At 40.7% G+C, this 16430-nt stretch overlaps 1 protein-coding gene across 1 annotated transcript; it reads left to right on the forward strand.

The window, feature by feature from the left end:
* The first annotated feature begins 2138 nt into the window (after window positions 1–2138).
* Window positions 2139–14830, forward strand: RFC3 (replication factor C subunit 3). The gene is made up of 9 exons (XM_054056160.1): window positions 2139–2288; window positions 3533–3670; window positions 5526–5593; window positions 8602–8699; window positions 10242–10423; window positions 10665–10801; window positions 10923–11021; window positions 11955–12024; window positions 13669–14830. The coding sequence occupies exons 1-9, from the start codon at window positions 2202–2204 to the stop codon at window positions 13858–13860; spliced, it is 1071 nt and encodes a 356-aa protein (XP_053912135.1). The 5' UTR covers window positions 2139–2201; the 3' UTR covers window positions 13861–14830.
* The last annotated feature ends 1600 nt before the right edge of the window (window positions 14831–16430 follow it).

The following is a 16430-nucleotide window of genomic DNA, read 5'->3' on the forward strand; positions in this document are numbered from 1 at the left end:
CCCTCCCTGACATCCCTTCGGTGCCTGATATGAGCCAGCAGTGTGTCCAAGTGGTCAAGGAGGCCAACAGCATCCTGGGTTGTATCAGAAATGGCCTGGACAGCAGTAGTAGGGAAGGGATTGTTGGGGAAGGGTCTGGAGCACAAGGGTTATGAGGAGCGGCTGAGGGAACTGGGGTTGTTTAGCCTGGAGAAGACGAGGCTGAGTGGAGACCTTATTGCTCTCTACAACTGCCTGAAAGGAACATGTAGTGAGGTGGATGTTGGTCTCCCAAATAACATGTGATAGGCTGAGAGGAAATGGACTCAATTTATGCCAGGGGAGGTTTAGACTAGATATTAGGAAAAAAAATTTTTATTGGGAGAGAAGTAAAGCTCTAGAAGAGGCTGCCCAGGGAAGTGGTGGAGTCACCATCCCTTGTGGTGTTCAAGAAGTGTTTAGATATGGCACTTCAGAACATGGTTTAGTAGGCTCAGTCGTGTTTTGCTGACAGTTAGACTTGGACTATCTTAGAGGTCTTTTCCAACTTTAATGATTTCATGATTCTGCTGGCTCTGCCCTGGGAGGTTGTCCCACACTGCTGGCAGGCCATTCCCAACATGCCCCTGCCTTCACTGCCACTCGCATCAAGTATCTATGCATGATCTATAAGAAAGTATGAGTTAACATTTGTAAAACTGATTACTTTACAGAAATAGCAAGAGAATCACTGCCCTAAGAGAACTGGCACTAGCTACCCCGTCCATGCTGGGTATACCCCCAGCTCCGGATTGGGTTCCACTAGTGGCCCTGGACACATACAAGTGCACAAAACAGTCAAGAGGCAGCCAAGAGGGCCGACTGTGTCCTGGGTTACATCAAGCACAGCATTGCTAGCTGCTCATGGGAGGTGATTGTCCCGTTCTACTCTGCCCTGATGCAGTCCCACCTTGAGTACCGTGGGCAGTTTTGAGCACCACAGTATCAAAAGGACATAAAGCTACTGGAGAGTGTCCAGAGAAAGGCCACACATTTGGTGAAGGGTTTAGAGGGGAAGTTGTATGAGGAGTGGCTAAAGTCACTAGGTCTGTTAAGCATGGAGAAGACTGAGGGGAGACCTCATCGCATCTACAGTTTCTTCACAAGAGGAGGAAGAGGAGCAGGTGCTGATGTCTTGTATCAAGAAATAATATGCAGACAATCTCCAGACATGGATGAATAACCTGAAAGGATAAACACTCTCTTAGAGTTGCAAGTATTTATTGATATGCTTAGTTGTCTTGTAAGATGTAGCTGGTTTAGGTCAAGGCATAACCTGAAGGAAGTCTCCAGACATGGTTGGATAACCTAAAAAAATAAACATTCTTTGAGGACTTACAAGATTCTTTGTCTAAAACTAGTCTATATACCCACTGCTTTTGTAAGACGGCATGTTTTTAGAAGGGCATCCAATTCAGCACTGAATTGTAAACTAAAAATATTATTGACTTTGCTTCAAAGACTTTGTCCTTTTCAATATTTTATGAGCAAATGAGTGTTTCTCACAACCCAGAGGGTGGTGGAGCACTGATTAGGCTCCCCATAGCTCCAAGCCTGACACTACCCAAGAAGCATTTGGACAACACCTTCAACTGGAACAGGCTGCCCAGGGAGGTGGTCCAGTCGCCTTTCTAGAGGTGTTTAAGGAACAGGTGGATGAAGTGCTTAGGGACACGCTTTAAGGGAGTGTTGGGAATGCTTGGACTCGATGATCCAGTGGGTCCCTTCTAACCTGGTGATTCTATGATTCTATGTGAATGTTGGGGTCGTTCTGTTCAGGGACAGCAGCCGGACTCAATGATCCTTGTGGGACTCTTCCAGCTCAGGCTATTCTATTCTATTCTATTCTATTCTATTCTATTCTATTCTATTCTATTCTATTCTATTCTATTCCATTCCATTCCATTCCATTCCATTCCATTCCACTCCATGAGACCTCGCCATGCCCACCCATCACGGACTATATCCCCGTGGCACCAGCTTTACGTCCACCCGCCAGGGCGCGGGGGAAAGCAGCCATTTGGCAGGAGGGCCAACTCAAAGCAGGGCGGGGCGGCAGCGCACTTCCGCCCCCTCCGCCGGCGCCACCGAAAGACGTCCCTCGGCGGCCGCCGTACCGGCCGCTCCCCCCGCCGCCGCGGGGCGGGCGCTGCGCGGGCTGCGCGCGCGCTTTTTTGAGCGCCATGAGCCTGTGGGTGGACAAGCACCGGCCCGTGTCTCTCGGCAGGCTCGACTACCACCGCGAGCAGGCGGCGCAGCTCCGCAACCTGGTGAGGCCTCGCTCCTCCCCGCAGCGCGGATCCGCCCGTGAAGCCACTCCCGCGGCTTTCCACGGCGGGGCGGGGGCAGAACGGTGCAGGCCCCGTCCCTCCGAGGAGCCTCCGGCACCGCTCGGCCCGGCCTGCGCGCTCAGGGAGAGGCCGCGGGGAGAGAGGAGGCTCAGCTTTTCCAGGAGTGACGTCCGTCTGCACTGGCTTTGGCGGGGAATCATAGAATAGTTTGGGTTGGAAGGGCCCTTAAAGATCATCCAGTTCCATCCCCATGCTGTGGGCAGGGACATCTCCCACTAGATCAGAACTCATCCAACCTGGCCTTGAACACCTCCAGGGTGGGGCAGCCACAGCTTCCCTGCGCAACCTGTGCCAGTGCCTCACCGCTCTCATCGTGGAGAAATTCTTCCTTATGTCTAGTCTAAATTTGCCCGTCTCCAGTTTATATGCATTGCCCCTAGTCATACAAGCTTTTGTGAACAGTCCCTCCCCAGCTTTTTTGTAGCCTCCCTCAGGTACTGGAAGGTTGCTGTAGAGTGTCCTCAGAGCCTTTTCTTCTCTAGGCTGAACAAGGTGTTCTAGGTTAGGTTGGGTGGGGCCTTGGGCACCCTGATCTAGTGGGATGTCCCTGCCGATAGTGGGGGAGTTGGAACTGGATGATCTCCAATTCCCTTCCAACCTGAACTATTCCATAAACAACCCCAGCTCTCTCAGCCTGTCCTTGTATGGGAGGTGCTCCAGCCCTCTGATCATCCTTGTAGCCCTCCTCTGAACCCATTCCAACAGCTCCATATCCTTCTTATGTTGATGTTTCCTAACTTAATTCAAATACAAACTATCTATTATTTATTTGCCCAGATTCAAGGCTTGCAAGTGGTACTACAAAGTAATTGTATATATCTGTATATTTAACCTGGAAAGCGTGTAGATGCTGAGGTGGGGCTTGGGTTTGTTTGTTTTTTGTTTTGCGTTTTTTTTGTTGTTGGTGTTTCGGGGTTTTGTTGGTTGTTTGTTTTTTAACAGTGAGGCATTTGGGGTTCTTAATGTTACATATGGTCTTAAGAAAAATATGTCATATAGAAAATATTGCTGGGGGAAAGGAATTCAGTAGTTCTCATGCTAGGTACTATGTTGTAACTGAGCTGGAAAAGTCATTCAGTATAAATTTGGGTTGAAATAGAAGGATAAATACTCTCTTACAGGCAAAATATTGTGGATAACTGATAGTCTTACTTTGTGTTCAGGTTCAGTGTGGTGACTTCCCTCATCTTTTGGTGTATGGACCATCAGGAGCTGGAAAAAAGACAAGGATAATGTGTTTGTTAAGAGAATTATATGGTGCAGGAGTGGAAAAACTGAGGATTGAGCATCAGAGTATAACGGTAAAAAACCCCCAAAATCTTATCTACTGCAAAGTCATGTGGGTATTTATATACTGATATTTTTCTGTTGTGAGGCCTTTACATTTATTTGGCTTTTATAATATTTTTCACTCAGTATCTTCAGGCACTTTTGCGTAATTAATCAGACTAGTTTGGTTATTTGAACAAATGGTTTTGCCACATAGTCCTGTTCCTTAAGTCTTTGTGGGTGAGAGGATGTGGACTTTTTTATTTTATCTGTGGTTGGTTGGTGTTTTGTGGAGGGTTGGGTTTTTTTTCCTCACAAGTCAATTTGGACAAGAACATGTGTTGTAATAGACTAGCTCAGATAGATGTATGGGATTTCATTTGGCTGTAAAAGTAACCCTTATTTTAAATGCTTAGCACTGCTTTTCTCATATATACAAGTTCTAACTTGTTTTCTTGTTCCTTGAGTCACCAAGGGTGAGGAAAAGGCTTAGGTACTTAATGACTTCTTTGACTTAGTCTTTAATACGGAGACCAGTTGTTCTCTGGGTGCCCAGTGCCCTGAGCTGGAAGACAGGGACGAGGAGCAGGATGTAGCCCCCAAAATCCAGGATTAAAGGGTTAGTGACCTACCTCCCCACCTGGACAGGCACAAGTCTACGCGGCCAGATGGAATCCACCCGAGAGTACTGAGGGAACTGGTGGAAGTGCTCACTAAGCCGCTTTCCATCATTGATCAACAGTCCTGTCTAAATGGGGAGGTCCCAGTTGACTAGAGGTTAGCAAATGTGACTCCTATCTACAAGAAGGACTGAAAGGAGGATCTGGGGAACTGCAGGCCTCTCAGCCAGGAAAGATTATGCCATCACGTACAGGACAATCAGATGATCAGGCCCTGTTAGCGTGGGTTTAGGAAGGGGAGGTCCTGCCTGATCTCCTCCTATAACCAGATGACCAGCTTAGTGGATGAGGGAAAGGCTGTGGATGTTGTCTACCTAGACTTCAGTAAAGGCTTTTATCCGTATTCCAGCATTCTCCTGGAAAAACTGGCTGCTCATGGGTTGGACAGGTGTACTCTTTTCTAGGTAGAAAAATATGACTGGATATATGGGCCCAGAAAGTTGTGGTGAATGATGTTAAATCCAGTTGGCAGCCGGTCATAAGTGCTGTTTACCCGGGCTCAGTGTTGGGGCCAGTTCTGCTTGATGTCATTATCAGTCATCTTGATGACAGCATCGAGTGCACCCTCAGTGAGTTTGCAGATGACACCAGGCTGGACAGGAGTGTTGCTCTGAGGGAATGAAGCTCTGCAGAGGGATCTGGACAGGCTGAATCATTGGGCCAAGGCCCATGGATGGAGTTCAGGAAGGCTCAGTACTGGGTCCTGCACTTGGATCACAACAACCCCATACAATGCTACTGGCTTGGGGATGAATGGCTGGAAAGCTGCCTGGTAGAAAAGGACCTGGAGTTGTTGTTTGACAGCGGCTGAACATGAGCCAGCAGTGTGCCTAGGTGGCCAGGAAGGCCAGTAGCACTCTGGCTTGTGTCAGAAATGATGTGGCCAGCAGGACCAGTTTTATTTTAAAAGGCTGATTCCAATATTAAGATTTCTTTTCCTGAAACTTCATAGCTGGAGTATGCATTGTATGCACGATGTGTTGCTATAATAGTTAATGTTATTATTTTACAGACTGGATAATGTGTCAGTACTCCTCCTTTTGAAGGTAGGGTTGGAGATGCCTAAGTTTTGTGTTTCAGCTGTTCATTGATCTCTGAGACTTTTGGTCTGCCTGCCTGTGACCTAGCCAGCTGTAATCTCTAAAATAGTTTTTTGCATCTGATTCTTAGAACACTCTGAAGTTTAATATGCTTACTTTCTACACAGGCACCTTCCAAAAAGAAAATTGAAATTAGCACCATTGCAAGTAATTATCACCTTGAAGTTAACCCAAGGTAAGTGTACAGTAAGAACGCCCCATTTGAAATATAAGCTGCTGTTAATATTGCAAGTGTTTTCAACCTGGGTATATAAGGGCCTGATTGCCCAATTTATTGCCTGAGCAAATTAGATAATGGTATATGGTTTTGGACAGCAAATTGGCGCAGGGAGAGGAATTTTAATTGAACAGCTCTAAATGAACAAAAATTTGGATTACTATGTACTAAATACTATGTACTAATTACTATGTACTAAATAATAAATAAATAATGTGCTGCTTAACTAGCCACCTAAGCATGTTGATCTTGAGGACTGTGTAACAGAAACAATTCTGCATTCACAGATTTAACCATTTAAGTTGAAATTGAGAACTGTTATTGGAACCAATATCCCCATATTGTTCCTTCTCTCACAAATCCGAAAATAAAGTGATTTGAAAGTAAGTGAGGTTTACCCAGTAGCTCTTTAAGTGTTTAGAGTATGGGAAAGAACACCACCATGAATCTGGGAATCCTGTTATGAGTGAGGTCAGATGTTGATTTAAATGACAGAAGCTGCAATGGAGTATTGTATGTCTTCTTTGACAGCTGCAAAATTGCTGGTGATAGTTCACTGACCCAAAGTAAATACTTATATTTACCTGTAACCCTTAAATATCACTTTAAATTAGATGAGAGTAAATGTCATTGTGCACTGGGAGGCTTTGGTTACATTAGCTTTGCTGTCTAGATTGCAGTTACAAGACATTGTGTATCCTGAAATAACTTCTAGCTTTGTGCTTATTGATAAACCTTTTCTCATGTTACTCTGTATTTTAGAAGCTATTCTCGTGTACCGTCTCCTTTAAAAGGTGCTCGTTTTTATTCTGCAGCTAATATCAGTGTGTTGGTTGGTGAATATCTGCTGGTCTTCTGATACATACCCAAATAATTAAAGCTGAGACTTTTTATCAGTAATTAAGTGTTTGAATATGTCACTTTGGTGATATAAAATGTCTTAACTATTCAGTCTTCTGTGCTGATAACCTAATCCTACTATTATTATTTCTGTTACTCTCCATGCACTACCTTTAGCTTGAAGCACATAAAATAGCTGCATTTTACTTTTCTAGAAAAATCTTGAAATATAGAACTGCTGTGTTGGTTTGGAAGAGATGAAAAAGCTAATGCTTCTCTTATTCCCAAGATTTTGCCCGTGCAAATAAATTTCTTTTAAATTGATTGTTTGGTGTTTTGGGGGCTTAATTTAGCCTGAGGGAACCTACAGATTTTATGGAGAGGCTCACATCTTCCCTGGCATCCCCTGGGCTCTCCTGTTTGGGTCACAGTATCGCTATTGTATATAATAGTAATGCTGAGTTTTGATTAAGAATGAATGTATTGATTCACAGGCTTTAAGCGATCAAGCAATCATCACGTTTGTCTGACCAAACAGTGAACAGAGTGCTGTGCTATAGTCTCTGACATTTGATGGAATTCTAATACTGTGAAATCATGTTGTGCATCTTGAGTAACATAGAACATGACAAATGGTGAACAGGGAAAGAAATTTACTTCTGCGGAGGACCTTGCAGACATTGAATTGATTATGGAACTTTATTTGATAGAGCTGTTCTTTTTCCTCCAAAAGGAGGATGTTGTTTGAATTCCAAAGGATTGTTTGCTTGTCCCTAGACTAGCTTGGGTAGATGCTTTGAAATGCATTCTCCTGGGGAAGTATGTAATGAAAGAATAAGGAACAACAAAAATTAAACATTTGTGTGATAACTGCCTTTGTTCATAGTTTTCCCAGAGCGTTTGGTGTAGTTACCTAATAACAAGGATAATCTTTCATCATGAAATTATAATGCTAAGTTCTCAGTTACTGCAGAGAAAAACTTATTTTGTTTGTGTTTGGTAACTCTTTTAATCACTTTCCATTTCCAAAACCTGGCCTAGCTCATAAGTAGAACTGGTATGTTTCATTTTGCTTTTTGGTTTTTTTGTGCTGTAATAGCAGGTGCATTCCCTTGCTAAAGGACAGATCTCTGCAGTCGAATTCGGTGTAACCTGTACAGCAGATTGTGAACTGTTGAGCTAATATTCTTCTATACCTTCTGCTGCTACGTTCTTAACCAGAATGGAGAAGGTCTGGTTGAGTGGTGACTAGAACGTGACAGGGAAATGACTTTTTCATTTGCTTGCCAGTGAAATATTGCAGAGCTACTACTGCTTTTGTGAAGGCAATAGTCTGAGATGATATTTTTTTCCTTTCTTTATCTTTGGTTTTTCAGTCGTCTAGCTTGTAAGCCAGTTGGTTGTCAAATCCGAGTAAAGCTAGCTGATCTACTAACCTGGGGACTAAGCAATCTATGCAGTGCTGCTCTACAGGATAGTAAGGAGAAGAGGCTGAAAGGAAATCTAGTACTTCCCGGTGTTTTTCTGCCTTCTAAGAGGAAAAATGTTAACCACGTGTGCTGTAATAGTACCAAGTATCAGTCTTTTACTAGTAACTATTTAACTTCACTGGTCTGCCATTCAAGTTGACATTAAGCATTTAGATTGTTCCTAGCTTGACATATAATTTTCAAGGGAAAAGAGCCTAAGCATTTACATCAGTCCTTCGAGTCAGGCATGAGTTAGACTTAATTTTTCTTCCCATAATGGGTAAGAGTGTTCACTCTGCACATCTTTGCCCAAATCACACATAATGAAGGTTTAGAGTTCTCAGACTAGAAAAATAAGTTGTGTTTTGGAGAGTTAATAACATTTGACCACGGTTTCACTACTTCCCAATACAGTGCTACTAATCCAGCTGTGCTTGCGTGTGCTTTGGGTTGTTTTTATTGTTGGGAAGGTAACTTGACAAAGTATGTGTGTTAAGATTAATTCTAACCTCAAGAGCTTCTGAATTCTTTTGGCATTCTTGTTTAGTCAGTTGACTAAGGGGCTGCTTAGGAGGAAGTATTTTATATGTACTATATAAAAAAAATATAAACTATAAAGTTGTTTTAAAACAAGTTTTATTCAAACCCCTGGTACAGTGATGCAGGAAACAATGACCGTGTAGTAATTCAGGAACTCTTGAAGACAGTAGCACAATCCCAACAGCTTGAGACAAGTACTCAACGCGATTTTAAAGGTGAGTAAAACCAGTTAAAACCAAAAGACTTTTTAGGTTTATTTTTTCAGAGATTTCAGCTGACTTTTGTTTGTACCTGTATATTACATGAGGGCACACGTGAACCTTTTTCCGTTTAAAAAACAACCTCCTGTTTTTCTTCAACTGTGGAAATATCTTGAGTAGTTAAATACTTAATGTGCGATTGGTTCTTGTGTTGTTTTTTTAGGAGGACGGAGTGTAGTTGAATCACTGTGGCTGGGCAGAGGGAGCCAGGATTCCTGTTGTATTTTTCACAAGTGTACAATTGAGATGCACTGTAGCTTAGCTACAACTCTAGATCATTAAACTCAGTTATGAGCTACTGAAGCTTAATATCGAATTGAGGGGCAGGATAACCTCATGGCAAAAAGTACTGTGTAAGTCAGGTGATAGCAACTTATTTGTAGTGTTTTGGGGGATGATCTGTCTTAACCAGAAAGTGTAAAAGCATTTTATCCATGGTGTATGGAAGGACACTGGGTAAGAAAATGAAGAAGACTTTCAGTGAATTTTCCAATGCACATGCTGCTACACGTTTATTTTTCTTCCCCATGACTAGATTGAAAGCAAAATCAGAACTGTATAATGAGATTGAAGAAGAGAGGAAGTCATGACAGATAGAGTAGAGCAGAAATTAGTTGAAAATGGTCATAAATTTAGTACTTCATGCTCCTTCTTTCACTGTTCTCAGGGAACACTGTTTTTCATCTAAGCTGCTAGACACTGATTGGCTCTACCAGTTATTGATGTGTATATCCTTACAGTTGGAGTCATGTCATACACTCAAAGCATATGGTAATCTGGGTGGTCTCCTTAGGCTGCATATATAACCAGAAAAGAAACGGGAGAAGAGTAATGGGCTGACTTCTTCCTCCAGGCTATTCTCATTGACCATTCAGGGTACTGAAACGAGCCATATACGAGTTGCCTGTGGAAGAACGTGCAGAAGGGTAGCTGGTTAGGTTAGCTGCTTCATATTGGGCGCCTCCTGATTGTTCTGAAGTATTTTTGAAATATTTTCTTTTTCCTTAAAAGACCATGGAAGGGCACTGTGGTTACAAAAACATGTCAGCTTTCTACTACTCCTTTGTTAAGACATTGGCTTTTAAATATAAAATGTATTAAGGAGGATTGTCAAGAAACGTGTACATTTGATATGCCCTTATTTCATATTTTTTTTTCATTTCTTAATTAAAATTCTTTTTAAATCTTACGATATTAATTATCAAAAAGAAAGCATCTGTACCCACCTGCATTACTTCTTGACACTGAAGTGCTACAAGCCCTGCTCTGAAGAAGTTGACGTTCCAGGACATGAATATAGGGTGTGAAGTACTTCAGTTATACAGTCAAAAAACCATGTGGGTTGTCTTAATCTTTATTTTCCTGCCTCTGGAACCATGCCACTTTTGTTTGGTTGTATCACTTATTTTGGTATTGTTGCTTGTATGTCTAAGTATACATTGATTAGACTGATTCGATATTAATAGAAAAATGCACTCTTTTTAATACTTTTTTCAGTGGTGGTGTTAACAGAAGTCGACAAACTCACTAAAGATGCTCAGCATGCCTTGCGAAGAACAATGGAGAAGTACATGGCGACCTGCAGGTTGATCCTGTGCTGCAACTCCATGTCAAAAATTATAGGACCTATTCAGAGCAGGTGCCTGGCTGTGCGAGTGCCTGCTCCCAGCACTGAAGATGTATGTTGAAACAGAAGCGAAAATGTTATTTAAAAATTTTTACCAGATAAGTTCTTGCTGTTTACTTAGGAAATATTTTGCTTCCACAAAATGACCTACTATTTCTTTGTGGTGGGTTTGTCAGACATGTCTTATGACAGACTGGTCCTTCTCTGGTGCAGAAATATTGCAAACAGGAGAATCTGTAGGTGCTAAAATGTTTGCTGAGTGTTGCACACCATGCTGTCTGTTTCCCATTTAGATCTGCCATGTCTTATCCAGTGTGTGTAAGAAAGAAGGCCTGACTCTTCCTCAGGAACTGGCTCAAAGACTTGCAGAGAAATCTGGCAGGAATCTTCGGAAAGCATTACTTATGTGCGAGTCCTGCAGAGTACAACAGTAAGTCACCACTAACCATTAATGTAAATTATACTCTCAGACACATGAACTTAATTCTGTGGCCTTGTTAGAATAGGTGACAGTTTGACTTAATTTTTTTAAAAATATTATTGTTATGTAGGTATCCTTTTACTGCTGATCAAGACATTCCTGAGATGGACTGGGAAGTTTATTTGAGAGAAACTGCAAATGCTGTTGTTGGTCAACAGACACCACAAAGGTGAGTGAATACACTTGCTTGCAGCTATGAAGTTTTTGTTATGTTCTTAAACTTGAAAAAAATGTGACATCTTTACTTGAGTTATATGTAGCTTTCTAGTATTTCTTCTGGGGCTGGTATTTTGCAGCCAGAAGAAGTGAGCTTTAAAATCACAAAAGGAGTTTGAATGAGCTTCAAGAACTGAAACAGTTGTTGGACTTCTCTATGGAAGCTTTGTTTTGGGAAGGGGGTGGGCTGTTTTTTTCTTCTCTCTTCTTTTATTTAAGGTTTCTGTTTCACCATCTTCAGCATGATGCCCCTTTAGTAAAGGAACTGGAATGAGAAATAATCACTTTTTATAAACACTTTAGGAGGTGCTGCCTTTGTGTTGTAAACGCAGCCTGATCCTTTTATTTTGTTCCATATATTACATGAGATATCACTTAAATCCTTGTATTTAATTTAAATGCTTGTAACCTCTGACCTTCTGATATCAGAAGTTGAGAACTGGTAACTCACTTTCTGCTGCCTAATTATCTTGCACCCTCTTGTAATCAATGAAGACAGAAAACCAGTATAAACAAACTTTGGGGCTCTAATCAGTTTTGTGGTGTCTTCTTACTAATGTTAAGCAAGAATAATGGTTTAGGTATGAAGAGGAAATAAAGGGAGACAAGCCTGAAACACATTCTAATAGCCTTGTGACTTCTAGGTTAATTGAGACCATGGTAACTAGAAGATATGTAACTTATCTTACTGTATGTCGCATTTGAATTGAAACTGACTGACTTGTTTTGGGTTTAAAATGCTTTTTGGGTTGAAACCCAAAATAAGAAAGGAACCTTTGCTTGGTTTGACTTCTTTTTTTTCCTGCAGCGTATTTCACAAATAGTGAAAAAACACTAGTGTGCTTTGGGGAAGCACCTCTAATATTTTGTGGTGTCTTTTCAACAGGCTTCTAGAGGTCCGTGGACGGCTTTATGAACTCCTGACACACTGCATTCCTCCTGAGATTATAATGAAGGTAATTCAGCTTAATTATCTAGCTTTTAATATATTAGAAATAGTAATGCTATGACAATCTGAGTTTGAGTTTAAAAAAAAGAAACCACACACTAAAGCATCACAAATTATTATCGAAATATTGATGAAAATGCATATGCTTTGCAAATAGACATGGGTGACCAAAAGATACTCTTTTCTTGTGTTTCTTTCCAAAACAGTCCAGGTTATTGCTCTGTTGCTCTGAAGCAATAATTAAAGACACTGTTTCTGCAAAACAGTCTAGTACATAGCATTCATTTCTCATGATCCTCAGCCATGTACTAGACTGTTTACTTAGGTTTGTGCTTAAATATTAGGAGTGATGGTTTTGAGCTGTGTAGATTTTGAGAGCATGGAGATGCTGGTCTCTAATTCAGAAAATGTAAATGTCAAGTTTGTTTTTGTTGTGGACTTTCTTGTTCACACCTGTGTTGAAGGGTTTACCAAAACTTGTTCTGTGATATAGAACAGCAGCATCATATCTGAGTAAAAGCAAAGGAGGACATGCTTTGTCTCCCTGAAGACTACTCAGGCAAGGCATTTTATGGCCCAATTTTGATATGGTTTGGGGTTTTTTGTAAAAGTTTTGTAGTTATAAGTTCAATATTTGCTATGTCCTAGTGGAGAGCTTGGCTGAAGTATGCTCTATCAGCAGGTCTCTTCAAAGACAGAAGTCATCTTTGGAGAAAAAAAGCAAATGGGACATGCATGTTTTTGGTTTAGGCTGTATGAAAGGCCAGCTAGAGCAGAAGAAAGATTAAAGCCAATGTTTGCAACTTACCCTAGGTGGACTTTGCCGTCAAATATAATTCTAAGATAATAAATTTCTTTTTGCATTAACTGATTGCTACTTTCTGACAGTTTTGGTAGTAAGATATTTCTTTAACCTTCTTTTCTTATGGTAGATTAGTGGGTTCTGTGTTGTCCTGTTTGAGGACTGTTGTCATCACGCCAAAGATGGATGTTCTCTGCCCCCTCACTCTTCGTAAACTTGAAATGGTCTAGAGATACTTCTCACTTAATCCTGTTTTAATTGAGGTGGACTTCAAGTGACTTTATTACTGTCTCCGATCTAAAATAATGCTTTTTTTTTTGTGATGACTGCAGCATTACTGTAAAGTATCTTGTGTGTGTCTACACATACTTATATACATAAACAGATATACTTGAATTTTAAATAATCTCTTTCCTTGTTATTTATTGATGTTTCTTTTTGTGCTCAATGTTGTTGAGATAGGGAGTGAGTGATTTTAATGCAGTTGCTGTCTTGTTAAAAGTTCTTTCTAGAGCTGTGTGCCTGCATACAGTAAAGGTTACAGTATTTGGAGATGAGGTTAATTCATTTTCTTTGTTAAGGCATAAGTAGTTCCTGTATATGATTTGTCCCATCTAAGAACACAATAGGCAACATCTATTTTGACATGGGAAATTTATCTTGAAATAAATTTCTGAAGAGACATAGTTTGCTGAATCTAGTTCTGTCAAATAGGTGGCGTAATGATTCCTGAACGTCTTTTCTTTTGGATTCATGAGTGAACTGTTGGTCATAGCTTGGCTCTTTTCAAAGAAATAAGAAAATATATAATTTTTCAAAATAATGTCCTGATTTTTTCCCCTCTTTTAGGGCCTCTTGACAGAACTTCTAAATAACTGTGATGGACAGCTGAAAGGAGAAGTTGCACAGATGGCTGCTTTCTATGAACACCGCCTGCAACTGGGCAGCAAAGCTATTTATCATCTGGAAGCATTTGTAGCAAAGTTCATGGCAATTTACAAGAAGTTTATGGAGGATGGACTAGATGACATGATGTTCTAACTCTTATGTCCAAAATTGTACACAGAACGTTGTGTTATGATGCCAGTAATGTTGCAAATGTTGTCTGCTCGTCTGTGCTTGGTTATATGTGGGTCTAGTTCAAAGTCAAGTATTTTACTTTGCTATTAATGTAAACTGCAGTGAACTAAAGAACAATGTTCAGTTATAGAAACCATATGGATTGTTTGAGAGCTGTAAATCCATCTTTACATACATACAAAATATGTTAGCCTTTCAGGAAAGACAAGTTGCCTTGGAAGATGTGTAAGATTATAGTTGTTTTGCAATATTTGTAAGCAGACATTAAGAAGAGAGAATATGGGCGCTGCGTGCTTGCTTTTTTGATTGTTCATGGGCAAAGCTGTAAGCAGAGATGGTTTTCCATGTTCTTTAAGTCCAGATTTGAGAATATATTTTTGCCTACTGATTTCTATAGCTCACTGTTTGTTTGGCTTTGCTTCTTTTAGCCACCCTGTTTTTTTGTGGCGTGCTGACACAGTGTTTTCTGATTCTCTTGTCTGTAAGCAGTTGCATTGAAATTGTGGGCGAGCAATACTTTTGTATTGCTTGTAAATCGTTTTGACAACACGGAATACTTTGCTTGGAAGGAATGGATGTATGTAAAGTGAGTCTACTTGCTGTCTGACACTTTTGGGTTCACCTCAACATACATAATAGTGGTCAGGTAAAGATTATTCCTTTAACTGTGGCTTAACCAAGGGTAAATTTTCAACTTTAAACAAGTATTCTTTCGTCTCTTAAAACAGTTTTTTAACTGTTTTTCTAACCTTTTTTTAAAAAAGCAAAATAAATTGTAAAAAATATGAACACCTGAAATGCTGAATTGGTGTTTTATACTGTTTGTGACTATATTAGTCTGTGCATTTATTTGCTTTGATGTAGACTGTCTTTCAGAAAGGTGGAATATAGCACCCCATGGTAATACTAAAGGGAACCACTGAAGTTTTTTAAAAAAAGAACACGGATGAACAACAGCAAAAAAGGAAAAAACAACCCCACAAAATAATAAAAACCCTACAAACATTACTTATTCCACTTTGTGCTTCAAGTCTTTCACACACTATGCCTATATACTATGATAACATAAAAATAACTGAATTCATGGCCTTTCTTATGTCATTCTGCTAATTTAGACTATTACGAGATAGCATTTAAAGATCAAAGGAAATACTGTTTCCTGTTTCCCTCCCCAACTGTTTTTTGGTAGGGAAAAGTTTAGTATTTAGGGATAGTTGTGCATAATGGCAGCTTTTTGGAAGCTAAACCCTCTAGTAATTGATAAAGGATCTCACTAGCTATTACCAACTCTGTCATCCCCTTTTAAAATGTACAAAAGGCAGCATTAATCCTTACAGAAGTAGCGTCACTGCCATTCTCGGAACTTGACTGTCCTGTGCTTGCCTTCAGGTTCGTTCTCAATAAGGGGATGCTGGCCTGCTTGTTGCTGAGCGGATCTTAAAACCAAAGAAGTGTGGTAGATGGATTTGTCATTTTTATTTCCATCTGCTCTTGTCACCCAAACCCATAGCGCTGGTAGCTTGTCAGTGTAAGTCTCTTGACTGCCAGAGATCCTAGGAAATCCAGAAAGTCAGTGATAGTGGAAATGAGTACTTAAATCAATTGCAAAGAAGAGCACAAGTATGGTAGAAGGGGCATAATTACTGCATGTACAAATTGCCCTCTCCTTCAGGATCCTAGTCTTGCCTACTAATTTTTAAAACCTGAACAAGCTTTACTGTTTGCGCATTACAAATATAGTGTGTGATGAAGCAAAAGTGTGAGTTCAAAAGGTGATGAAACAGTTCCCCACTCAAAAAACACCCCCTGAACAAAAGGGGAAAAGCCCCTAAAACAACAAACCCCAAAACAAATCTGGGAGAAGAGGAAGGCATGAAGTACGTAGGTTTTTGTGAAATACAATTGAAATGCACAGGGATGGTATTGCTGGGGAGGGTGGAGGTGCAGCAGTTGGATTGTAGGTTTGTCACTTGGAGGAAGCAGAGGAGCAGCTTGCTGTTTCAAAAGATTTCAGCGGCTTTATCTAGGAGGCTAAAACCCCAATGTAAATCTCTTTGTAGGTGTTCTTGCTGCCTCTTATTGAAGTTTCATTTTTATGGTGTTCTACCTGGGATGAATCAAGAGCAGCCAAGGACAGAAAAACAGGATAATGACTAGGGTTCACTGAGAGAAAATGGCTAACCCTGTTTCTGAAAGCCAGCTTTTCCCTCTGCTGCTCCTACTCCTGCCTCTTTGTATTCTGCAGTCTAGAACACACGAGTTTGAACATGTAGGCATGGTATTTCATAAGTTTCTGCACACATTTTTTCCTCCCTACAGTAATTTTTAAGCAATGTTGCCTTAATATCTGTATCAGGCTCCGCAGGGAAGTGGTCATAGCACCAAGCCTGTCAAAGTTCAAAGAACATCTGAACTATTTTAGTCATGGTTTACTTTTAGGCAGTCCTGCAAGGAGCAGGGAGTTGGACTTCCTGATCTTTTGGGTTTCGTTCAGTAAGCATTCTGGTTTTTTGGGAACATCTTGGATGCTA

This window comes from Cuculus canorus, chromosome 1 (assembly GCF_017976375.1).
Source record: "Cuculus canorus isolate bCucCan1 chromosome 1, bCucCan1.pri, whole genome shotgun sequence".
NCBI classification, from domain to species: Eukaryota; Metazoa; Chordata; class Aves; order Cuculiformes; family Cuculidae; genus Cuculus; species Cuculus canorus.

Bases quoted from the DNA above. Each gene is read 5' to 3' on its own strand.
- RFC3 (XM_054056160.1), top strand. From the start codon at position 2,202: ATGAGCCTGTGGGTGGACAAGCACCGGCCCGTGTCTCTCGGCAGGCTC. The intron at 3,671-5,525 runs GTAAAAAACCCC...CTTTCTACACAG, and splicing joins TTGAGCATCAGAGTATAACG to GCACCTTCCAAAAAGAAAAT. The intron at 12,025-13,668 runs GTAATTCAGCTT...CCCCTCTTTTAG, and splicing joins CTCCTGAGATTATAATGAAG to GGCCTCTTGACAGAACTTCT.